Source organism: Chiloscyllium punctatum, chromosome 25 (assembly GCF_047496795.1).
Source record: "Chiloscyllium punctatum isolate Juve2018m chromosome 25, sChiPun1.3, whole genome shotgun sequence".
Classification (NCBI taxonomy): domain Eukaryota; kingdom Metazoa; phylum Chordata; class Chondrichthyes; order Orectolobiformes; family Hemiscylliidae; genus Chiloscyllium; species Chiloscyllium punctatum.
Window position 1 is genome coordinate 59,540,867 of NC_092763.1, and position 27,239 is coordinate 59,568,105.

The window sequence follows — 27,239 nt, forward strand, 5'->3', positions numbered from 1 at the left end:
CTGGGGAACGCTGCCTTTTGGCTGCTGTCGCTCACTCACTTCCCAGCTTCAGTGTGAAGAGTTGGAGTTCAGACCGAGCCGGATCACTCAGCAGCCAGCAGGTGGGTTCATGTGTGCGATAAAGTCGGGGCAGGGGAGCAGAGGGGACAGCGTTTGTGCGCAGATGTCTTTCTTGTCCGGCTCCTGTTCAATAGCTGCAGAAACTAGCCGGAAAGAATATCGCTTTCGCGGTTAAAGACAGCTCTTTAAACTGAAGCTGAGGATCAAAGGGATCGATGAGATTAGAGAAATAATTGTCAAGAAGCCAGGGAGAGTACCAGGGGAGGCTGGCTGCTGTGAGATATATCCAAGTGATCTGCTCGGAATAAAACCAGCCTCTGGTAACAAGGTAATAAGGCCACTGTTTTCTTTATGACTGTTTTATTTCTCCGTTCGAAGCGTTTACTGCGCCCTCATTGCGGGAACATCCCCAACATGAGTGGTTAACGAATGACCTTTATTCATTTTCAGGGGACAGCAGCCACTTCCATGAAAAATGTCAAAGCTGACCGTTTTGACAGAATGGGGCTTTTTAAAATTATTTTGAAAAAAAAAAATCAGTTCGCCGGTTAACTGCAACTATTCATCCAATGTTTAGAAACAATTAGAACTGTCGGAGTGCTACACAGGAAGCAAGTTTTATTTAAAGAAAGTTCCGCTCAAGCAGCATTTCCTCGCAGTTTGTGGGACAAGGTGAGTTAATGTTGTTCCAGGGACTGTGAACTTCTCGACAGTTCAGGCCAGGACGACGGTAAACATTTTATCCGTGAGGGTCTCCAGTGTTTAAGGGCAGTGGATATAATCTATGTGTCACAGCCAGACACTGGGCAGAACAGGACCCCAGTCCTTGTTTCTCAGTCAAACAAATTAGTGATCCAGCTCCGACCCAGTCACACAATTTCACCTCCGGTGTTCTCTTCGGCAGCAAATGTACTAAAATGAGAACAATGCAGATAAGTCATGATCGGAGATGCCAGTGTGGGACTGGGATGTACAAAGTTAAAAATCACACGACACCAGGTTTATTTCGAAGCGCTGCTCCTTGATCAGGATGCTAGTGCTTCCTAATGAACCTATTGGACGTGGTTTTTAACACACAAGGTTAGCGAGGATTGACCTGCAAATTCGTGAAGTGTTCCATAGTTTACAGAGCTCTGTGGCACAGTAACAGGGCCCCAGTCTCTGGGTCAGTGGACCGGGCTCAAGTCCTCCCTGTGCTGGAAATGTCTCACAACATGTCTGAACAGCAGTACAGGAGTAGGCCATTCAGCCCTTCAAGCCTGTTCCTCCGTTCGGTAAGATCACGGCTGATCTGTGGCCTTACTCTATATACCTGCCTCTGGGCTCATAACCCTTAATGCCATTCTTAACAAAGATTATCGACCTCAGATTTAAATGGTTGATTCAAATGCTTACAATTTCACCTCTCTATTGCTGAATTCTCTCACCAGCTCAATTCCTTAATTCCCCCTCCCCCCACCTTTTACTTCTGATGCTCCATTTATGCACTTCTATTTGACTTTTTCTTCTTTTTCCATGTCCCTACTCCTCCTGTTTAGAATCTTGTTTCATACCGGTAGTGCTCCTGTCTCTGAGTCAAAAGGTCTGTGTTCATGTCCCACCTGTCCCTGAAATGAGTCATTACATGTCCTAAGTGTCTTTTCCTGTTAGTGTTTGCAATCGTGGGTCAGAGAGTGACAGCAACACTGGAGTTCGGTTAAATTAATTAAGACAGCAATTACAGAGGGAATAAGCTGAACATTAAAAAAAACACTTGAGTTGGCTAGAAGGTTAGTGTTACCAAGCCTAGTCCCAATCCAACTCGCTTGCCTCCAACACAGACCAGTCAGAGAGCAGATGACCAAGCCACTCCATTATGCAGAGCAGCACTTGAAATGATGACGTTTATTGTGAAGAGCCAAGTTTGCTGAGCCAACCAGCTAAATCCAGGTGAGGAATCATAGTACCATACAAGAGATGAGGTTATGCAACAAAAGATGAGGATTCAGCCCATCATGTTCATGCCAAATCTCCCACATGTTACAGTCCAAGAGGGACTAGGAAGAAGTTTAGATTAGATTCCCTACAGTATGGAAACAGGCCCTTCAGCCCAACAAGTCCACACCAACCCGCCAAAGCGTAACCCACCCATTCCCGTACATTTACCCCTTTACCTAACACTATGGGCAATTTAGCATGGCCAATTTACCTGACCTGCACATCTTTGGACTGTGGGAGGAAACCGGAGCACCCAGAGGAAACCCACTCAGACACACGGAGAATGTGCAAATGCCACACAGACAGTTGCCTGAGTTGGGAATTGAACCCGGGTCTCTGGTGCTGTGAGGCAGCAGTGCTAACCACTGTGCCACCGTGCCACGTACCACCCATTGTTGCACAACAGCAGGAATGTTATTATGGAGGTGCTGTCTCCTCAGGTAGGAGGGTCAGACTAAGCTGTCCCCTATAATATAGTGGGATAGGACCCTTAAAGTGATAGCCCACCATACTAACAAAAGACTCAATACCACAACTGCATCCGATCCCTACATTCTTCCATTTTACTTCCTCTTCAGCTGCTTATTCACGTTGCTCTTGAAACCCCCAAATGAACTGCTTCCACCACGCTTAGGGAGTGCTTTCCCTTCTGCTGTGTGAAAGTACAGAGTTCAGTTGAAAAACGTTCAAGCGCATCCAAGGCATCAAATACTGAAAGTGATTAACCAAGTCTTTTCAATGAACATCTAGTTGAATCCTTATCCTAGGAAAAATCACTGAGTGTTGAACAGAATGTAGAATTCAGATCATCTTCTCTTTTCCTTAGCATGAGGGATCCTAAAACAATTTGTAGTGTTAGTAGTTCTACTCCTGCTAACTCAGTAAACGAGAGATGAGAATGGGACCACCCCAAATGTGTAGCTTAGTTTTATGGCAAACAATGAGATAGTCCATTTATATTTAACACAGCTCATCTAATATATATTTAGTTTTCACCAGACTAAATTAATTTGCCCTAAAAACAAGACTAATGATGTGATTACAACAAAATGTTACTGATAATATTTGTTCACTCTCCCCTGAACAGTTAATAACAAGACACCATCTTGATAAGATGTTCAGTTTCAGAAATCTGTCAATACATTTCAAATCTCATATGATTGGAGAATAATGACACTAATCATGTATGTGCATAGCACTTCAAAATATGATTTCTATGCAAAAAAGGAAGAAAATAAAGATCTACATTTATATAGCATCTTTTAAAACTCTGTAATATCCCACAGCACTATTTGGCTAATTCAGTATCTTTAAAATCTAGTCACTGTGAAGCAAGAACTGTGGCAGACAATTTGCACATGAAAAGTTCCCATGCATAGAAATGAAATAAATGACCTGTTTTAGGTGTTGGTTGTAGGACTCCTCAGGAGAGTTGGAGGGATTGATAGGACCCCAATTCCACCTGAAAGATAACACCTACTAGTAAGGATTTAAATGCCAACCTAGACTCTGTGCTCAAACCTTTATGGTGGGATTTAACCCACATCCTTTTGACTCACAGGTACTACCTTTGTGCCAATTGAATTGAATTGAATTGAATTGAATTGAATTAGCTTTCTTGTAATATGTACTCAAATGAGTACAGTGAAAAGTTTATGAATTGCTGATTACAGTGCCATCTTAAGTACAAAGGCACCGAGGTACAATTCTTAGTTACAGAATAGAGAAATTAAGAAAAAAAAGTTTGATTAGCGATACACAATACGACCATAGGTCAGAAAAAAACAAGAAGCAAAGTTAAAAAGACAAATGTCACTATTTGAAAATTGCTCCTAACCAACAATAAGATGAACATGGTGAAACATGGTTATTTGTTAAGATTATGTCAAAGATCATTATAGAGTGAACAATAATCACATAGCAATCAGAAGATACTAAGGCGGATTTTTGAATGAGAAGATTTTGAATTTTCATCACAGTATGACAATAATAAACTCTGAAAGTAGAAACTATTCACTTAACTCAATCTCAACTATTCACCCCATCCTGTATATGATAATTGAGATTACTATATTATAGTCAGATATCAAACAAGTTTTTGAGACACAGGATTGAATCTTTTCATTCATTGGATTACGTAATTTAGCAATACAGGACCTCATCATTGTTTGCATGCTTCAATACAACTTCAACATGTGACTAAGGCTGGTGTCAGGTAGAAAATACAATTGAGAATCAAGCCTGAATATTAGAGTTTAGAGGGGAGGTGAAAAACTATTGAGAAAAAAATGGTGGAGTATTAAAAGAGACTGACAGCTAACATAAAAGGAAACCTCAAAGTTTACTACAGGCATATGGACCATGAAAATGTGTTAAAAGGAAGGATATGGCTGGTTAGAGACTAAACAGGAGTATTACACATAAAGGTAGTAGCCATAGCTGAGGTATTAAATTAGTACTTCCCACCTGTCTTTACTAAGGAAGAAGATGCTGCATCGATCCTGGAAGAAAAGGAGGAAATTCAGTCACTAGAAAGATTTGCAACTTTGAAGGGAAAGAGATTGGGAATGTCTGAATTTAAAATTGAAAACCCCGTCAATTATCTGGAGAATTGCAAATGTTATACTTTTGGTCAAATAAGTGTGCAAAGATAAGCCCAGCAACCACAGCACAGTCAGGTCAACATTGGTTGTGGGGAAACAACAATAAATAATGATTTGGAAGAAATTGATAGCCTCGTGAACAAATTATGGTTAATTAACAAAAGTCAGCATGGATTTTGCAAAGGAAGTACATGTTAAAGTAACTTGCTGGAGATCTTTGAGGAGGGAGCAGACTTGATGAGACCAAGGCAGCTGATATGGTGTTTGTGGGCTTCCAGAAAAAGGTTTGATACAGTGAGCAAAGTTATGGCTTAGTACATCATGGCTGCAAACTTGGCTAGTGACAAGAAACAGAGAGTAATGGTTAATGGATGTTCCTTGAGCTAGGTGAAGATTCATGTTGGCATTTTCCAGAGATCAGTGTTGGGATCCTTACTTTTCCTGATATATACTAATGACCTGGATCTTAATAAGCAGAATTTGTGGGTAATACAAAATTTAGAAGTTTGCAAACTGTGATGAAAGTGGTTTAGAATTTTAACAAGACGTAGAAAATTTGGTGTAAAAGGTAGACAAATGGCAGATGAAAATTAATACAGAGGAATGTGAAATGATCCATTTTGATGGGAAAGGCATGAACAGATGATTTAAAACCAAAGGGAACAAATTTAAAATGGGCACACAAGCAGAGGAAACTCAATATATGCATGTGTAAGTCATTAAAGATGGCAGGAAAGATTAATAAAGGATAAAATATTCTGGTTATAACAGGGACATAGTGTACAAGAGCAATAAGGTTATAATGGACTTGCATGAAATATTAATTCAGCTTCAAATGGAACATATATCTAGTTCCAGGAACCATATTTCAGAAACCATGTGGAAGCATTGCAGAGAGTCGAGATTCTGTTGCTGGAAAAGCACAGCAGGTCAGGCAGCATCCGAGGAGCAGGAGAATCCTGATGAAGGGCTTATGCCTGAAACATCGATTCTCCTGCTCCTTGGAAGCTTCCTGACCTGCTGTGCTTTTCTAGCAACACACTCTCAACTCTGATCTCCAGCATCTGCAGTCCTCACTTTCTCCTCTGTGTTGCAGAGAGTACAGACATACAAAATAGGAGCAAATGTAAATCATTCAGCCCTCGAATCTGCTCCATCATTCAATAAGATCATAGCTGATCAGTCTTTATTTCAAATTTCTCATTCCAAATTAGCCTGATAACCCTTGATTCCACTGCCTAACAAATCTATCCAGCTCTGTCTTAAAGATATCCAATAGCCGTGTCTTAAAGGTACACTGTCTGCTGGGTTTGGAATCTATGGAATAATACAACACAACCAATCACATTAAAGGATTTTCACAGATCACCAAACAGAAAAGAAAAGCAGCAAAATAATAAAAGAGACACTGAAACTGATTATGTAGAACAAATTGACCACTGGAACATACCTATGAGGTAAAGAGAGAAGCTAAAATATTCTGAACATTTAAAAATTGAACATGTACTTATTAATCATTTAACAGCATTCCATGATTACAAACTTATTTCAGGGCTATTTTTGCTATTTATTATGTTTCAATATAATTTATGCAGTCTCTAACAATGGCTTGGGTTGGGGAATTCGACATTCTCACTGATGTCGGTGTGTCTTGAAACCCTGGATAACAGATTGCACCTTGAAGATATTTGTGCTAATCTGCACACACCTAATGTCAGGATGCTGCAGTCAGTGTCAGAGGGGTGGTAGAAGATTTCACTGCTTAACAGGAGCATACATCCAAAACATTTACTTGGCATTAACTTTAAACATATTCTTTAGTACAAGTTGCATAAAAATACAGTAAAAGATCCTGTAAATGTAGTAATGCTTGGCCTGCAAGTAAAAATGAGTACATATCATTGTTGACATGAACATGTCAGTGTTGATATTTGAATGGCACGTTGCTAACTAGAATTAAGCTGGATTAAAAAAAGGCTACAATATACAACCTCAACTAGAGTGGATGCCAGTTAAGAATGGATGACGTTTAACATTATGAACCACAGTTGGACAACTGGCCAGCACTAATCATGAATAGCAGATACTTTGCAAGACATCAGAGAGTGACTGTTGCCAAAAGGAACAGAGTTGGAATCAAAGATTTCATGAAATGAATTGGACAAAAAATAAAAACTCATAGGAGCACTTAAGATATAGTGTTGCTTGACATTAATAGCAATCAGGTGACCACCCTGAAGAATTAAAGAGTTCAGCATTAAAGCATTGGGGAAGCAGCAGCCATTTTTTAATATGTCAGTGTCACAGCTGAAATATTTGTTGCAGAAGTTGGAATTTTGTGACAGTCCTACATAACACATGGTGTTTGCTTCTTAGATTTGCTACCTTCATACCTCAGTTTAAAAAGAATATTACCAATTTGTGAGTGGAGGCAGGTGGTGGTGATGGTGAAATGATGAGTGACGATATCATATAGCATGGAATCCCTACACTATGGAAACAGGCCCTTCGGCCCAACAAGTCCACACCGACCCTTGGAAAAGTAACCCATTTCCCCCACTCTACATTTACCTCAGACTAATACACCTAACCTACACATCCCCCAATATTATGGGCAATTCAGCTTGGCCAATTCACCTAACCTACACATCTTTGGATTGTGGGAGGAAACCAGAACACTCTATAGATTATGAATCTGTTACAACACTTAAACATTTAACACTGCAGCATTGTTGCATGTTGTTTCATTGAATGATGCTGAAATTGGATCACCATATGAAATTGATTTAAAACTTTCTCACTAAACAAAGTCATCTTCTATTTAGACAAATTAATGTTAATCTATCTTTTGAAAGATTCGATTAGTTTTCCTGGCAGGTACTGGATGTTTCAGATTTAACATTTTTTATAAAGAAGGTTTAATTGTCTAAAGTGTTGACATGGTCAAGGATTCTAGAGGACACAGACTAAAAACATTCCTTCCTAACTATTGTTTTAAAGAAAAGCTGTAAACAACACAACCTGCTGTCAAGGAAGCCACTGCAGCACCAAGTGCCTGTTTCCCAATATCCCAATTAACGGAAAGCTATAAAAAGAATTCAATGGCTTGTAGAGGATATCTGCGAAGGAAGCTATTATTATGCAACTACCATCTCCTATTCCCTACCCATTTCCCTATCTCACATTCAATACATAGAATTGTTCAGGTGCCATTCTTGATCAACTTTAATTTTGGAAATTATTTCCACCACCTGCACGTTTGTCTCTAAGTCACTGACTTAGAAATATGTCACCATTCCTTCACTGTCACTGGATCAAAATTCTGGAAGTCCCTCTTGAGGGCATTGTGGTTTTATCTACATCACGTGGACTAACCCCACCATAGCGGTTCAAGAAGGCAGCCCACTATTACCTTATCCTGGGAGCAGTCAATAAATGCTAGCCTACTAGTGATCCCCACATCCCAAGAATTTTTTAAAAACTTCAGATGTTCCTTCCTTTTCCTATTCAGCTATTATAGCAAAAAGCCTCCTCCAATTAGAAGAATATATAGCCTGGCTTTCAACAGCTGTTTTGCTTATCAGACAATGGGAAGTGCAGTGTTATGAGCTGAAGCAATATTACTAACTAACATGAATCAAAAAACAACATAAAACACTTTACAAAGGGAATTCCTTCTTGCCCATGTTTGATTTCATTTGGAAAGCTATTGATTTCATCTGTGCTCATAGTTGTTGATTTTTCAAAATGAATTTCATAATGATTCCATTTGAGCTATACTTGTACCATACAAGTGCAAATAAATATCTAAGTTATGAATATTTCATGTGTTATTGTCAAATGACTACATTAGAATATTGGAAGATAGAAATGAGAAATAAAATACTGTCTATGAAACTTATATTATTGTACAGGTCATTGTGTAACTACCCAGAACCATTTGCATCTCGCTCCTGTCTTAGTGCTGATTACATTTGTCTACTGTTTGGTAAATTAAGAATCAATTCATCGTCCTTTTAAGGATTTTAACCTAATCTGCATTTATTGCAGCTCAGTTGTGGTAGCTGTACAATCTCCAGTTCTAACTTCAGATTTATCAACTGAAAATGCAGGCACGGGTTTTTGTGGAGACTCAGTGGTCCTTTAAAAACTGATGAGTGGGAACAAGATGTGGAACAGCACATATGAATCAAATGGCCATTTAAAATTGGTTGAGTTCAAACACCCAATTATGCTGTCATAAGATACTTGATTTGCAATGGAGCAGCCATGAAATTTTGTAGGAGACATAAATGCTTATGAAGGCTGGAGATGGTCTGTTAAACATCAAAGTGTGAAATTATTTAAATTCTTAGCCTTTTAAAAAGTTAAAAAAAGAAATCAATTGGCTGTTTGCTGAAGTGAGAGTTGAAAAACATCTGTTCAAGAGCAGTAATTGTTTATTGAAATTTCATACCATGATGTTATTATTCATGCTTGGGTACTTTCCACAACTAATAATTATCTTAGCAAGAAGCTTGTAAATTCATTTGATTGGAAATTTGACAAACAGTTCAAAAATGTGACTAAAAGATTAGCTGTCTTTGATGTAGGGATCAGAATACAACCTTGCTTATTTTTTATAAAGCATTCATTACTTTGAATGGATCTAAGAGGAATAGGCTTTTACAAATCTGTGTTTTTTCTGTAATGCAGTGAAGGCTGTAATCAATGGCTAGACGTTAATTTTATTTAATCTCAACATGGCTCCTGAAATCTGTCCATGGTGGCTACTGGGTGTGTTGGCAAATAGGGTGTAAGGGTTGTTTGTGGTGGGTGAGTTGACAGGAGTTGGCATTAAATTGGCAGTGGTGCTCTAAAAGGGCTATGAGATGAATAGGTGCCATGGGCTGGCATGACATTAGCATGGAGGTGGCATAGGAAGTTTGTTCAGGATGATGTGATGTGAGAGATGAAAGTTGTAGGGCTTAAAGTTTATGAAAACAACTGTCAACAAAGTCTGAGATAATTGAAACCTTTAAAAAGACAGTCTTGGCACTTGGCAGCCTATTGTCAGGCCTGACGCTCTCCGATAACTACCTCTTCCACAGCAAAGATCCCATCATTCAAGATATTTCTTACAAGGCATGTGTAGTGAGCTGGGAAAATCTGGCTTTGTTTCATTGTAGTTCCATCGATACGCATTCGCAACTCTGATGTTCGAAAACAGGATCTCACAAAAAAAGTGTTCAGGTAATGTCATCCAATGATTCAGAACTACCTCTGACATAGGACTTGTGACATGCCAAACAGCATGATGTTCTATTTTTCCCCTCTTGTATCATTTGTTCACACATTGTCAACTGTTTAATCCTGGTCCTCATATGAGTGGCATTGGTTAAACTGCAAGTTCAACATAACACTATCTCTCCTCCTGACTACTGAGTGGCAGGATCCTTCCTCCCATTTTAATCACTCATCATTTTTTGACACAAAGCCACCTCCGGAGTTGGTCCGAGAATTTTTGTCAAATTGAAAGTATGACATTTCAAGGAGCTCTGAAGCATAAATGAGAAAGTATTTGAATATCTGAAACTTAAGCTGCATTCCGACTCTATGGCTATTGAACAAAGACGAGAAAGATCCTTTTGGCTTTAATAAAATTCATTCATGGGAGATGGGCATTGCTGGCTGGCCAGCATTTATTGTGCATCCCTAAGTGCCTACAGGCCAGTTAAGACAGTGACATTGTCTGTTATCCTAAAATCTGGGACTTATTCATTCATGGGATATGGGCATTGCAGGCTGCGCAAGCATTTATTGCCCATCTGCAGTTGCTTTTGAGAAAATGGTGGAGAGCTGCCTTCTTGAACTGCTGCAGTATATGTGCTGCAGATTGACCCACAATGCCAGTAGGGAAGGGAGTTCCAGGATTCTCCCCAAGAAACACTGAAGAAATGGTGATGTATTTTCAAGTTAGGATGATGACTGGCGTGAAGGTGGTGGTGTTCCTATATATCTGCTGCCCTATCCCTCGCAATGGAAAATGTCATGAATTTGGAAGGTGCCGTCTAGGGAGCCATGGTGAGTTTGCGCAGTGCATCTTGTACATAAACACCTTGTTGTTTGAAAAGTAATAAAGTGGCACCATCAGGACCTTGTGGACCAAGAGCAAGGAAATTTGTAGAGGTATGCCTTGCTGTTGACAAAACTTGAAGAGGAAAGGTATGAGATAAGACTCCTGACCTAGTCTGCATAGACAAAGAACAGTATATTGTGGAATTATGCAACTACATAATGTGACACTCCTTTATTTGCTCATGGGACATGAATGCTGTGGGCCAATAATTTTGCTCATCCCTAGTTGCCCTTGAGAAGATGATGGTGAGTTGTCTTCTTGAACCACATCAGTCCTTATACTGTAGGCAGACCCACAATGCCATTGGAGGGGGCATGTAGGGCGCGATGTCAACACCTGCAGTTGTGTCATATCAACTCCTTGAAGTGAAACTTATCTTTTTTATTTGAAGTATCATTTAATTTATGCACAATTTGCACTGGTTCTGATTCACATTAAAGTAAAATTTACATAAGTGGAAATTGTTGATAATTTATTCATTTGAAATATTCATTCATTCAGAAAATTTGGTTATTTTGGTTCATGGTTTACCCACGGTAATTGTAAAACTAGGCAAAAAAAAACACTGGTCAAAAAATATCTTTAGGATTATAACATCTGATGGATTACTTATGCTTTCTCTTGTCTTGTTGGTTCACAAGGAATTCCGTTGTTCTCTTCCTCATTACAAAAGTGAGATTGAAGAGATTTTAATTTGTCTTGTATTTGCCATTTACTGGATCCAACTCCAAACTTGGAGTAAAATATTTGCTCGTTCTGCAAAGAAAATTCTAATGTTGTGATTAATTCAGCCATTAAGAAAGTACAAGAAAACTGGGAAAAAAAAAGTTAGGTTAATTCAGCCTGATAATGACAGTCCTGAATTACTGCTATCAAAATTAGCTAATACAACTGAATTACTTCATACATTGCTCCAGCTTCTACTTAAGTATCAGTACTAAGTCGTTTAAAAACAGGATGTTAACATCTGCATGGACAAATTAGACAGGCTGGAAATGTGTGGACACATTGGGGGGTTTCAGCTGGAGAAACAGTGAGAGTTTATGCTGCCTCTTTAAGGGAAGGCCAGCTGTATCATGTGTTCTTTGGGCAATGGACAGGCCAGGAGTCCTCCAGAATCCCACCTGCCAAAAGCTGCCTTTTTGTCAAAGCACAATGAGGGAGGCAAAGGCTGCTATACGTAAAACACTCTACTGAGGCCTGGGATCATCACCAGATCCCACTCCAGAGGTGAGTGATGGCAAGAGGGGAAGACTGGTGGTTTGAGGGGAATCAGCAGCAACAGGCATGATTCTCCACCCTCCTGATTTTGAAACCTTCGATCAGGCACAGGGTTGTTTGTTATGCTTCCCACCAGAAGTACCCTCTGCCCACCTCTAGGTTCATACATTTTCATCACTTGTGGTTGGGTTGTGGCAAAATACTTGAGTTAGATGAATCATATGTCATTGTGGTATTTTAATGTCTGTGCTAAAGGGACCTGCTGAAAGTAGAGAAATACCTCTAAGTAGGTATTAATTTACCACCTTAGGGTCTGAATTCATAATGGAACCAGAAGGTTACCCACAGGCCTTCCTATCATGGACATAATCAGAATGGTGGAGGGAATTTGGTGCAGACACCACCCTCAACCTTCCATTTGATTAAGAGAGCCCCCAGAGGAAATTAGACATGGGAGAGGGCACCACCTATTCACTTCTGAAGATGTTAAGCAAACATCCATCGATACTGGCATTGAAATATCTGCTCTAACAAATCTCGTACTTTAATACAGAAATGATATTCACACCAAAGATCAGATGGAAATTACTAAATGGGTATTGAATGAATCAGTCCCTTTCAGTGTCATTCACTAACTCTAAAACAGAAGAGCACAGGAAGGGAAATGTTAACAGAAGGGATGTCTAGTATTTTAAAAGGAAATGAATACTGCGCTTGTGATGATTAAATGATAAAGAGTTCTAAATTTGAAAGTGGAACATTGTGACTCAGTCATGATGGACCTTGTGATTCTTAGCCTCATAATCTGCTCTTTGTTTCAAATAATGTGCTGTCGTGTGAACAGTTTAATCGAAAATTAGATTTTTTGCCTTTCATACAGCAAGGCCTTAATGTTCTATCACACACATATATAGTAAATATATATATTATATATATATATAAAGGATAGCATTAATGTACCCTGTGTGCATTCAGTGAGTGAATAATTTTTGACAGATGGTAGTGAATGTGTCTGTATTCTTTAAACCTATGGCAACTCAATCTGTAATATCTGTTTCTAAATGATGGTTTAACACAAAGTAGAATTCCAGTGCTAAAAAGGCACTTTGTTTTCGGGAAATCATGGATTATTCACAACGACATACCAAATAGTTGCATAAGCAAATTATATAGACTAAACCCGTTCCCCAACATGTGCTAATCTTATTTGGGACAGAAATAAGCGCAAAGTTGAACTAAGCGTGTCTCACTAACTAGATGGAAAATTGGTACTTAAATGAAAGCAAAATGCTTTGGATGTTGGAAATCTGAAATAAAAATAAAAGTTCTGGAGAAACTCTGCAGCTCCAGCAGCAGCTGTGAGAGAGAAACAGAGTAAGTGTTTCGAGTCCAGTACAGCTCTTCTTCAGAAATAAAAGGATCTGGAAAATGGTGGTTTTATGCTGTTAACAGAAAGAGGAGGAAGAGCAAGTTAAACAGATTGTGAGCTTGACCAGACCAAACTACAATGTTGGTGATAATGATGGTCAAGGAGTAATAGATATGTAAAGTAGGTGTGAAAAAGAGAAAATGGGCCTGAACTGCTGGAAACAAAGTCAATAAGACAAAACAAAACATGGCTGGGGCTATATGGAAGATGTATAGTGGAGTACCTACAGATAGTGGGCGGCACGGTGGCACAGTGGTTAGCACTGCTGCCTCACAGCGCCTGAGACCCGGGTTCAATTCCCGCCTCAGGCGACTGACTGTGTGGAGTTTGCACGTTCTCCCCGTGTCTGCGTGGGTTTCCTCCGGGTTCTCCGGTTTCCTCCCACAGTCCAAAGATGTGCAGGTCAGGTGAATTGGCCATGCTAAATTGCCCGTAGTGTTAGGTAAGGGGTAGATGTAGATGTAGGGGTATGGGTGGGTTACGCTTCGGCGGGGCGGTGTGGACTTGTTGGGCCGAAGGGCCTGTTTCCACACTGTAAGTAATCTAATCTAATCTAATAGAGTAGAGGTCATAGAGTCATAGAGATGCACAGCATGGTAACAGACCCTTTGGTCCAACTCATCCTAACCTAATCTAGTCCCATTTGCCAGCCCTTGGCCCATATTCCTCTGAACCCTTCCTATTCATATACCATCCAGATGTTGTTCCACAAAGCACTCACCCCATCTATCTTTGATCTTGCCAATGTAAAAGTCACTATCACTGTCTTTTGTCTTTTGGTCTGGGCACACTCATCATTGTTCCTCCTTCCATCTGTCAACAGTATAAAAAAAACACCATTTTCCAGCTCCTTTCAGTTCCAAAGAACAGCTAACTCTGTTTCCCTCTCCTTAGATGCTGCCAGACCTGCTAAGTTTCTCCAGGATTTCATATTTTATTTTGGAAATCAGAGTCCTAAACCTTATTAAATTGCCTGTGAAACAAAGAATGGGATATAAGTGCTTGTCAGCTTTGATTGAAAGGTTTGCCACTGTATCCCAACAATGATTACTAATGCTCACAAATGAAGTCTGGCCAATAGGCATAGTGTCCAAGAACAGATTACACCCAAATGTGTGCCCTACCTATTTTTTAAAAAGCAGCAAAAAGTGGCAAGTCCATTTATCTGTGTTTGGTAACTTGATAGGGTGAAAAAAAGTCACTTCACAATGAACTTACATAAATAACATTAAAATAACACAACAACACATGACTTGTTTGATGCATCTCTTTTTCCGGATCCTGAATAAACTGATGGCATCCAGTTTCATGAAGAGACTAGCTCTTCAAATTTATATTATTAGCGCAACTATAGTTAACAAATCAAAAGTGGCAACTACATTAGCATTTAAAAATATAGTGATATTATAATCCAATGACAGGAAATAAGATTTTAAGTTCAGCAGCAGACTTTATAACTTTGCTGCCAATGCACAAATGCAGTCCAAGTTCCAAATAAAACATTGGACCAGGTTTGTTGAATGGAGAAAATGGTTGTGTGGCATGAGATCCATAGATAAACTTGAGTGTTTGATACAGTCAATGAGAACTGACTTGGAACATATTTCGTAGAGGATGGCAGTCAGGTTAGATTGTATGATATAGAAAGTAACTCATGGTCTGGAGTAAGCTACGTAAAGGATGAATTACAAGGAATTGTACAAAGACTTTGGACGTCAACTCTTCACAATCATTAATCATGGCATTTGTAGCTGATGTGCAGCAGAGTACAAGAAAGTATTTACGTTATTTACATTAACCTATGTAGGACTGCTTTCTGATGAGTGGTAATTACACATAGATTACCGCTCCAGCCTTTCTGTTTTACAAAAGAAGGGAGGTTGGGAGATCAGGAGGTCAGCAGATCTGACAGGAGAGCTGTACTTCCATTGTAACAGATCTCTTGTTTCAGTGAGCTGTCAGAGAGAGGCAATCCATGCACCATTCCGTAGAGATCATTCCCTCTGCGATTCCCTCATTAGGTCCACACCCCCCGCCAACCCACCCTCCACACCCGGCACCTTCCCTTGCCACTGCAAGGGGTGTAAAACCTGCACCCCCTCACTTCTGTCCAAGGCCCCGAAGGATCTTTTCACATCCAGCAAAGATGTTCCTGCACATCCATCCACCTCATCTACTGTGTCTGTTGCTCTCGATGTGGTCTCCTCTACATTGGGGAGACAGGATGTCAACTTCCAAAGTGTTTCAGGGAACATCCCTGGGACACACGCACCCAACAACCCCACTGTCCTGTGGCTGGCCACTTCAACTCCCCATCCCACTCCACCAAGGCCTCCTCCATCATCAAATCCAAGCCACCCAATGACTGGAAGAAGAATGTCTCATCTTCCCCCTTGGGACCCTTCAATCACATGGCATCAATGTCAACTTCACTAGTTTCCAAATCTCCCCTCCGCCCACCTCATCCCAGAATCAACCCTCCAACTAGGCACCACCCGTTTGACCTGTCCCACCTGTCCATCTTCCTTCCCATCTATCCGCTCCACCCTCCCAACTGACCTATCAAAGTCACCTCTCACCTGCATGCACCTATCGCCTTCCCAGCCACCTTCCCCCCCAAACCCACTCTCAGCGTCCTATTTATCACTCAGCCCCCATCCCCCCCACATTCTTGATGAAGGGCTTATGCCCAAAATGTCAATTCTCCTGCTCCTCAGGTGCTGCCAGTGCAGACATTTTGACCCTAACTTCATAGCAGCCAGCTGTCCTATTCTGAAATTGGACATTTCTGTAAACTATGTGACAGCTGCTATTGAACTGTAGGTACGTAAAGTAAGTGTGATGTTAGGGTGCTGGAAGTTAGGCTGCTGGATGAGTATGGGGGTGGCATGCTGGATGGTAAGGGATAGGGTACCAGTTGGGTAGGGTGTAAAATGGGGTGAAGGTTGCCAAGATGCAACTTGGTAAGGAGGCTAGATGAGAGATGCAGCGTTTAGGGAGGAGGTGGTTCAGAGAGTGTCTAGTGGTAGGGAGGAGATGTCAGTTTAAATCTAGTAGGGGTAGGGGCATGAGCTTAGTCCATTCCAGCATGGGGGTGGCTGGCGGTCGAGTCTTGTCAGATCTTCTGGAGTCCAATGGGGCAGGCATGAAAGTCAGATTTGGCAGCGGGGGGCTCTGGATGGAGGATGTGAGGCTGGGAAGGGAGGGTAGATGAGGGGCCAGTAGGGTCTAGTGGTGGGGAAGTGGGGCAGAGCACAGAGGAAAGGAGTTGGAGGATGCATCAGGTCAGAATCTCAGTGTGTAAAGGGTCTGGGGGAGTTTTAGTTCGGGGTATATGAGGTATAAGTATGGGATGTATTGAATAGTTACTAGACTATTAAATTTGTAGTCTAACTTTTCCTGACTAACTATTTTACTTAATTTCATCAGAACTCTCAAATTATCTGATTTAAGTCAAGACTTTTGGAGTGTTCCAGAAATAGAGAAGTTGCCCAACAGAATCTTCAACTTCTCAGGCAATCTCTTCGGAATATGATATTCTGGGAATTCCATGTGCGACTTCCCTCTACACTGGAATAACAACTACCTGGCAATCAGAAAAATTTGACCATAATTTAAGGCAATTACTTTTATTTGTACCCTGAGAGCTTTTGTAGAGTAAGGGAAGACACTTGTTCAGTTTGATTGAGAAAATGTCTTTCTCAAAGATAATAAACATGAATTATTCAAATTCTTTTCTTCAAAATCACAACCATTGCGCAGATCATACTGTAATGTACAAGAAGCTAGATTAGAGTGGTGCTGGAAAAGCACTGCAGTTCAGGCAGCATCCGAGGAGCAGGAAAATCGACGTTTCGGGCAAAAGCCTTTCATCAGGAATAGAGGCAGTGTGCCTGCAGGGTGGAGAGATAAATGACAAGAAGGCCAATTGTATGTTGGCTTTTATTACAAGAGGTGTTAAATATAGCAGTAAAGATGCCTTACTTCTTTCCTTACAATATTTTTGCCATCGATGGAGTGCAACAGAGGTTCACCAGACTAGCTCCTAGGACAATCCTTTCATCCTATCAGAAAAGATTAAATAAACAGAACGTAGTCTTTGGAGTTTAAAACAGTGACAGGTGATCTCATTCAAACATACAAAATTATTAGAGAGATGGACAGGGTAAATGAAAGAAGGATGTTTCGCCTGGTTGTGGTGTGTGAGGGTAGAAGAGGGGAATCTAGGACCAGAGAACAGTCTGCCATCCAGTTCTCTATCCATGCACTTTAATTTTACAGGGAAAACTAGAGGGCATAGGTTTAAGGTGAGAGGGGAAAGATTTAAGAGGGACCTATGGGGCAACTTTTTCACACTGAGAGTGATGCATACATGGAATGAGCTGCCAGAGGAAGTGGCAGAGGCTGGTACAATTACAACATTTAGAAGATATTTGGATAGGTACATGGATAGGCAAGGTTTAGAGGGATAGTAGTCAAATGCAGGCAAATGGGACTAGTTCCTTTTAGGATACCTAGTTGGCATGGGCAAGTTGGGCCAAACGGCCTGTTTCCATTTATGACTCGTGTCTCAGAGCAGGGAGGAAGCCATTTCAGACTGAGATAGAGAATAGTTTTTTTTATTTGAGGCCATGAATCTTTGGAATTCTATGTCCCAGAGTGCTATGGAGGCTCAGTCATTAAGCAGATTCTTAAACTGAGCACATTGATAGATTCGAAAGCATTAATATCTTCACACATGAGGGGGTGGTACAAGAAAATGGTCACACGGCTGAAGGGTTGGAATATATGGTTGTCAAATTTGCTAACATCACAACAGTAAGTAGAAAGGTAAGCGATGAAGAGAACACCAGGAAGCTAGAAAAAGATATAGATGGGTTAAATGTGTGGCAAAGATGTGGTAAATTGAGTATAATAAAAATGTGAAATTGTCCGTTTTGTGAAGAGGAATAAAACAATATAAATTGAGAGAGATTGCAGAGTTCCAAGACATGGAAGCATTTTGATATCCACATGTTTGAATTGCAAGTGCACAGGTATAGCTAGTAATTGGAAAAGCTAATAAAACATTATCATTTATCAAAAGAGAATTGGATACATAGAGTACATGAGACTGCATATGGAATTCTGTGCACAGTACTGGCCACAGTATGGCCTTCTATGTAAAGAAGGATGTAAATGCATTGGCTAAAGTTAGCGAAAGCATCAAACTTTTGGAAAGTGGATATAACCGTGCAAAGATGAGTAGCAAGTCAGATAATTGGTCAGAATATAAATAATATATTCAATAACGGAGAGCAGTGGCAAAGAGGAAGCCATGTGTCAGTTAACTTGATGTCTGTTGTGGAAAAGATTGATTTGATTAGAATTGATTATTGAAGAGGTTACAGTTGTGCGCTTGAAACTCTCAAAGTAATCAGATAGTATCAACAGGGTTTGATCAAAGGGAAACCATATTTAACAAATTTATTGGAGTCCTTTGAAGAAGTAACATGTGCTGTGGACAAAGTGGAGCCAGTTGATGTACTTTATTTTGATTTTCAGAAGGCATTTAGTAAAGTGCTGTATCCAAAGTTATTGCAGAAATGAAAAGCTAATGGTATAGGAGGTAAAATATTAGCATGGCTGTGATTCTAAGAGATTATTTCACCATTTCTCTTAAATACTTCTGATCTTAGCACTGAATATTTTGAGGGCTCTTGCATTGAGTCCCAGGTTGGCGGGTTTCATATCCATCTGTTTCTCATAGGACAGCATTCTTCTGTAATTACCAATGAGTTATAATCACGGCATAAAAGCAGCATAGAGATTCTTCATATCTAAGAATAATAATTCAAAGTACCACTTTGTGTCAGCTTTAATATTCCAACCAAAAATATGAAAATAACCAAACATTGGTATGAAAGGTCATAAATGAATGTTTTTAGCCTATTTTACCTTATTACCATGTCTCTGCTCCTAATCATTTAAGATGGCTTTCTCAGATTATTGCTGAAATTAATTTTGTTGTCATCTGGTTTGGATAATGTCTGCTATCTCTCTACACCAGGGGCTGTATTGTGTTGCAGTCCTATATTTACTTCTAACAATTTCTGCGACTGCAACTCCATTGTCTGTATGACCTTTTGTACTTTAATATTAAAACTTGTGCAGTTTACATATTTTAAAGCTTTATAATGCAGGATACTTCTCAACAAGAATTATATGGTGAAAGCTGTGCTATCCTTTGCATTTATTCGCAGTAACAGGGATTTAGATGTGCAGTTATAAACATACACACAGTTGAAACTTTGCTCTTTAACATTTAATAGATAGTCAATGTGTTCAAAGTTTGTGAAAAGATTTGTAGCTTGGGTGCTCGTTGTTGTGGTTCTGTTCGCTGAGCTGGGAATTTGTGTTGCAGACGTTTCGTCCCCTGTCTAGGTGACATCTTCAGTGCTTGGGAGCCTCCTGTGAAGCGCTTCTGTGTTGTTTCCTCCAGCATTTATAGTCAATGTGTAGGTAGTTAGCCATTGTCTACAAAGACCATAGGCATCTGTCTCCATATGAGAATGACAACTAGTTATTTTACTTGATAGACTCTGCTCTGCATTAAGGAGGCAGGTTTCCATGAACTAAGAAAGCAATTGCAGATAATGAACCTCTGTTGTTGGTGTCATTCTGCACCACAATCTACTTATCTAAGTTAACTGACCTCAAAACCATATCAATCACAATGTAAAATAGTCATGATTTGGAGTGCTGGTGTTGGACTGGGGTGGACAAAGTTAAAAAAAATCACACAACACCAGGTTATACTTAAACAGATTTATTTGGAAGCACTAGCTTTCACCACTCCTTCATCAGGTGGTTGTCCAAACTATTGTTTTCAGCCTGATTTTAAAAATAATAGCAGAGTCTGTTCTAAGACAGAAAGGCCATCCTAACATAATTGAACCAGGTGGAAGATTATTACGCAGCCAATAACTACACCTTGAAAGTGGGGAAGAAAGATTCTCCTTCAATCTGTTGCAAATGCAAGTTCACCTGAGAACTGGACATCCTGCTAATTTGATTAGAGGATATCTCATGACATGCTTAGAATCTTCTGCTTTTACAGAACCTTCACTTCAGCTAAAAAGCATCAATTGATCTAAAGGAATTTCAGGCTGGCTATGAAAACAACTAAAATAGTTCCAAATTGTAATAATGCTTTCTTAAAATTTATTTCTGTATGAATGTGTGAGAGAGAGTGAGAGAATATATGTGCGTGTGATTCATCACACTCTAAGCATGTCCGAGTGTGTGATATTAGATAATCTTTAATATTTTTTAAATTCACAAAAGCTTGTTGTTAATTGACTGAATTTGAACAAATCATTGGTAAAGAAAATCCATCAACTTCACACATAACTGGACAGTAATAGAATGCATAAACTCTGCTGTGGTACTATTATCGAGGACAAAACATTGTAATCACTTCTTCATTTCTATGACTTAAAAATTGTCATCTAAGTATAATAACATTGAACAGCCAATGCAGTTAGATTTTAAACACTCTTGGCAATTAAGATATCAGTGAAAGTTTTATGTTAGAAGTATGGTAATGCATAGGCAGATCGATAATATGCAATGCATAAACAACAATATAAGAATAATTGTGCAGCTGCCGTGAATTTAACCAGGTCCATTCCATCCAATCTTATTGATCTCCTCCAACTACACATCACCACTCTGCTTCTGTTTCTTCGTGCTGTCATCATTGTTATTTCAACCAGATGCTATTTTCCTTTTGAACTCCCTTCATAAACATTTCCATTGGTAGCATTTGTCCAGTGCTTTTAAAAATATCTCTTCAACCTTGAATTAACTTTTCTGCCCTGTTCCCCATCTTGGCAACAGTGACTGCTTTTGTCCACACTGTTCTTTGGATTTTCTTGGGAAAAGGTAGATTAGTGTGAGCATATTTGGTTGTGTGTTTGCAGTGTTGATTTAAAACTGGAGGCAAAACTTTATTTTGCTCATTGTAATCACGTAGTGGGAACCATACAATTAAAGCAGTTATAGAACATAGAACATAGAACAATACAGCACAGAACAGGCCCTTCGGCCCACGATGTTGTGCCGAACTTCTATCCTAGATTAAGCACCCATCCATGTACCTATCCAAATGCCGCTTAAAGGTCGCCAATGAATCTGACTCTACCACTCCCACGGGCAGCGCATTCCATGCCCCCACCACTCTCTGGGTGAAGAACCCACCCCTGACATCTCCCCTATACCTTCCACCCTTCACCTTAAATTTATGTCCCCTTGTAACACTCTGTTGTACCCGGGGAAAAAGTTTCTGACTGTCTACTCTATCTATTCCTCTGATCATCTTATAAACCTCTATCAAGTCACCCCTCATCCTTCGCCGTTCCAACGAGAAAAGGCCGAGAACTCTCAACCTATCCTCGTATGACCTACTCTCCATTCCAGGCAACATCCTGGTAAATCTTCTCTGCACCCTCTCCAAAGCTTCCACATCTTTCCTAAAGTGAGGCGACCAGAACTGCACACAGTACTCCAAATGTGGCCTAACCAAAGTCCTGTACAGCTGCAACATCACCTCACGACTCTTGAATTCAATCCCTCTGCTAATGAACGATAATACTCCATAGGCCTTCTTACAAACTCTATCCACCTGAGTGGCAACCTTCAAAGATCTATGTACATAGACCCCAAGATCCCTCTGTTCCTCCACCTGACCAAGAACCCTACCATTAACCCTGTATTCCGCATTCTTATTTGTTCTTCCAAAATGGACAACTTCACACTTGGCAGGGTTGAACTCCATCTGCCACTCCTCAGCCCAGCTCTGCATCATATCTAAGTCCCTCTGCAGCCGACAACAGCCCTCCTCACTGTCCACAACTCCACCTATCTTTGTATCATCTGCAAATTTACTGACCCACCCTTCGACTCCCTCATCTAAGTCATTAATAAAAATTACAAACAGCAGAGGGCCCAGAACTGATCCCTGCGGAACTCCACTTGTAACTGGACTCCATGCTGAATATTTACCATCTAAATGTAGAATTAAAAACTGAGAATAGTGAAAACATTCAGCATCTCTCTGGAGAGAACTTTGCCAGTCCTAGATCCTCTGCCTCGGAGACAGGTGAGCTAATAAAATGCACCCCCGCCCAATGCAGCTGTACCAATGGATAATTGGGCGATTTAAATAATTAAAGGTCATTTTTCTGCACCATTAGCAAACTGCTGATGGCAAAGCCACACCCTTACTACAAAGGTTGTTCAATAGCCTCCTCTGAGTAGCTTGGGTGGGGAATCAGGGACCCACTGTTCAAGGAGGATTCCACCAATGCCCAAATTCCTGACTGCTTGGTTCAGCAAAAAGTACAACTTGCTCTCACTCTTGGTGAGGGTGCCTCAAAGGGGAAACACCCTGGCATTTTCCTTGCTGATGTTCAGTGGCATTGCCAAGGCTACAGGGGTTCCAGTCTTTGATTGGGTTGGCAACATGGGAGACCTGCCATGTAAGATGGGTTATGCCTGAAGCATTGACTTCTCCACTTCCTGATGCTGCCTGGCTTGCTGTGTTCTTCAAGCCTCCTTGTCTATCTTGGATTCCAGCATCTGCAGTTTTTTTTGTCGCGGTCTACTTTACCTCCTCCACAAATCTGCCATCTTGTGAATGCGTCCTCCTTATAATATTGCAGGGATAGCCTCACATCCAAACTGAGCCTTCTGGCCAGGCTAAACATTCCCTGGGTATCTGGGCTTTTCCCCCACTGGGAAGATTCTGTCCAATGTTAAAGGTCAATGACCTTTCATCAGAACCACTTAAAACTGGTAAGTTCGTTTCTCCTATAGGATGCAGAAAATGGTCCCGTTTTTGAGAAAATTCAGGGATAAATGCTGTGAGAAATAATTTAATCTAAAAAACAAACTGAGATGGAACGCCAAACATACTAACTTCTCTTTTTCTCTCTCTCTCCCCACTCACCAAACCCCCCTCACCCACCACCCATATTTCTCTGTTAACCTAATACAGGAAAGAATGGGAGATTGGAGTTTCTTGCAGAACCTGCTGGAAAGTGCCCAGCAGCACTCCACTGTGGTAGGGAAGGTGTGGTTAACGTGTCTCTTCATCTTCCGCATTCTGGTGCTAGGGACAGCCACCGATAAAGTCTGGGGAGATGAGCAGTCCTTCTTCACATGTGACACCAAACAGCCTGGCTGTCAGAATGTCTGCTACGACAGGATCTTCCCCATCTCCCACATCCGCTTCTGGGTGCTGCAGATCATCTTCGTGTCCACCCCAACCCTCGTCTACCTGGGCCATATCTTCTATCTGGTGCAAATGGAGGAGAAACGGAAGCAGAAGGAGAAAGAGAAGCTGAGCAGATACCTAGGTGGAGACAAGGAGGCATTGAAACAGAATGCAGGGAACATTAAATGTCCATTGCTGGATGAACATGGCAAAATTAGAATGCAAGGAGCTCTTCTTCGTACATATTTGTTCAACATTATTTTCAAAACCATTTTTGAAATTGGCTTTATATTAGCCCAATATTATCTCTATGGCTTTGAGCTGAAACCTCTCTACAAGTGTAACTACCAACCTTGTACTAACCCCGTTGACTGTTATATCTCCCGTCCAACCGAAAAGACAATTTTCATCATATTCATGCTGTCCATGGCTTGCCTTTCACTTCTTTTGAACCTAATTGAAGTATGTCATCTGGGTGTGAAAAAATTGAGAGATAGGGTCAAGGAAAATCACGAATCAAAGGCCTGTAAGCAAAATGGGGTGCTCTCACTTGAGGGAATGTGGCCCTCTGCCCCTAGTTACCAATACTTTTCCAATCATGGTGGCCCACAACTGTACAAGATGGAGTCAGGGTTCAGTGTCTCTCCCTTGACAGAAACAAACTCTGTGACCCAGCCTTACAATGGCAACAGGGCAACAAAGCAAAACCAAGACAACTTTGCTATGATGGATGACAAACAGGAGAGTCAGGAGGAGACGAGCGCACTTCCCAGTAGCCAGGCTTCTGTGACCAACAAACGGAAGAATAGTGACACGAGCAAGCAGAGCAATCGGACCAGATCCGATGATTTAGAAATCTGAGTTTCTGACTGCTTACACGATGAGCCACTGACTAAAGAAATCATTCCACTTGAATTTCAAAAGAGAAGCTACCCCCCAAAACTGAATCCAGCCACCAATGGGAAAATTGTCAAAGTGTTAAATTGACCAACATGACAAAGTAGATACAAAGCTCTTACATCAACACCAGAATAAGGTGTCAGTTATATTTGATTTGCATGCATTGCATTGTTAAAATCATTTGCTTTCTCCATATAAAAACATTAGTGTCATTGATATATAGAGCAAAATTGCTTTTTGAAAAGGTGACATTTCAGAAATCCTTTGTTTCCATGATTTTATAAATGGGAAAATCTGATATTCTCCCTGTTTCCGTTCATCAAGAATGCTCAGTTCACATGGAGTTCAAAGGACTAAACTTTATTTAAAATTCCTATGAATCCTGAAACATGTATAGGGTTATTTTCATAATCAAAAAGGGTTTGTGAAATTCCTTTATGTGAGGCAACTGGAATTTGTCATTTTTGTTACAATTAAATCATTGTTACTTATCAATCACATTAATGTACTGCCAAGCTTTGGCATAATTTCCATGATCATATATATATTGGTGGAAAACAAAATGATTCCCTAAAACTTTTCCAATGAAGATTGTGCCCCCTTAAATGCATAAATCATGAAAATGTTCAAGAAAAGAAGAAGCCATTTGACCTAATCCAATAACCCCTTTTGATAGATATACCCTCCCTTCCCTCACAAACTTGATTTGCTTCATTCTTCAAATTCAAGTCTTATTGGACTGGATCTTTCAGTCAGTAGTGAATAAACACAGTTGTCATTCATTACACTTAAATTTGACCAAAGACTCACTGGCATGTGGTTCTTGTGGCATTATAGTAATCTTCCTACCTCTGAGCCAAGTATTTTGGGTTCAAGATCTACATGCTAAGAAGTGTATCATAACATCTCTGAACTTTTTGATCATTAGGGAAAAAATGAACTCTCTGGGGGATTTTGCATTGATGCTTGAGAAAGCTATTTTGATACAGTGGATCTGGAATTTGCAAAAATGAAGTAGAACTATTATTTCCTTAACTCATTGGAAGCATGCAGAGACTAAACTAGGAACTGTCAGAACATAAAATAAAATGAAGGAAAGGAAACTCTGATTAAAAGCGAGAAATAAAAAAACTGGAATATAAAAAATTTTTAAATTCCTTTTTAATTTTATCAGTGTCCCAAAATTTTTTAAAATGGGAATAAAAGTGAATTTTCAGGGGCAGAGAGGTTGTTTGATAATAATTGAGAATGAACAGGTCATTAAATATTGTTATACTAAAATACACAAGCCCCTTTTTTTTTGTTTGTGATTATAATGGGTATCATTTGTGATTATCATGTATGTACTGTAATTTCACATGATTCCATATCTTTTCAATTCCAAGTTTGTTGGCAAAACACTGTTCCAGAAAAGTGCCTGGAAAAGCAGAGTAACTCAGACAACAACATCTTCTTTCTGCACATAATCACAGATATGGAGTATCTGCAAGTAGTCTAATTTAATTTTCAATAGTGGTCAGTATCAATAGCCTTACGTTTCTCACTAAATCCAGGTCAATGTCTTTTGAACTTATAGGTACTTATGCTGTTTGTATAACAGCATCTGCCCTAGTAATTTATTCTCCACTTTGCGATTACCTTCCTACCTTCCACATTATTTTTCTTCCCGCCAGAACCATTACACACACAGATTTTCCGCAAGATTGCTTGAGCACATTTTTTATTTCGCCCAAGAATCTCATGAATCCCAAATGGAAAACAAAAAACCCAAAGAACTGTGGATGCTGGAAGTTGGAAAAAAATCAGAAATTGCTGGAAAAACTCAGCAGTAGTGAGTTCTGAAGAAAGGTCACTGGACCCAAAACATTAACTCTGCTTTCTTTCCACAGATGGTCGTTGCAAGCATTGGAAAGGAAACGGATGAGATTCTGAAGGGAGCATGTAGGAAGTTAGGCAGGAATTTAAAAAGTAGCAACATCTGAATTACTCCCGGTGCTATGAGCTAGTGAAGGTAAGAATAGGAGGATAGAGCAGATGAATGTGTGGCTGAGGAGCTAGTGCAGGGAAGAAAGGTTCACATGTTTGAATTGTCGGAGTCTCTTCTGGGGTAGAAGTGACCTGTATAAGAAGGACGGATTGCACCTGAATTGGAAGGCAACCAATACACTGGCAGGGAGATTTGCCAGAACTGCTCAGCAGGATTTAAACTAGGAAGGTAGGGGTGGGACCCAGGGAGATAGTGAGGAATGAGATCAGTCTGAAACTGATATAGTTGGGAAAAGGGATAGATCAAACAGTTAAGGCAGCTAGGAACAAAGCAGAGAACAAGGTAAGACTGATAAATTAAACTGCATTTATTTCAATGCAAGGTGCCTAACAGAGAAGGCAGATGCTGAAAATGTGTTGCTGGAAAAGCACAGCAGGTCAGGCAGCATCCAAGGAGCAGGAGAATCGACGTTTCAGGCATGAGCCCTTCCTGAAGAAGGGCTCATGCCCGAAACGTCGATTCTCCTGCTCCTTGGATGCTGCCTGACCTGCTGCGCTTTTCCAGCAACACATTTTCAGCTCTGATCTCCAGCATCTGCAGTCCTCACTTTCTCCTAGAGAAGGCAGATGGCATGGTTAGGAACGTGGGACTGGGATATCATTGTAATTACAGAAACCTGGCTCAGG

The 27,239-nt window shown here is 40.3% G+C and overlaps 1 protein-coding gene across 2 annotated transcripts; it reads left to right on the forward strand.

Annotated features, from left to right (window-relative positions):
- On the forward strand, window positions 1-26,955 carry LOC140495979 (gap junction alpha-3 protein-like). 2 transcript variants are annotated; one of them, XM_072595353.1, is made up of 2 exons: window positions 1-101; window positions 23,448-26,955. In XM_072595353.1, exon 2 carries the CDS (start codon window positions 23,454-23,456, stop codon window positions 24,525-24,527), a length of 1,074 nt encoding a protein of 357 aa, XP_072451454.1. In that variant the 5' UTR covers window positions 1-101; window positions 23,448-23,453; the 3' UTR covers window positions 24,528-26,955. The 2 variants fall into 2 exon arrangements, with proteins under 2 accessions (XP_072451454.1, XP_072451455.1); XM_072595354.1 differs by having other exon boundaries at window positions 18-388.
- The last annotated feature ends 284 nt before the right edge of the window (window positions 26,956-27,239 follow it).

Bases quoted from the DNA above. Each gene is read 5' to 3' on its own strand.
- LOC140495979 (XM_072595353.1), top strand. From the start codon at position 23,454: ATGGGAGATTGGAGTTTCTTGCAGAACCTGCTGGAAAGTGCCCAGCAG.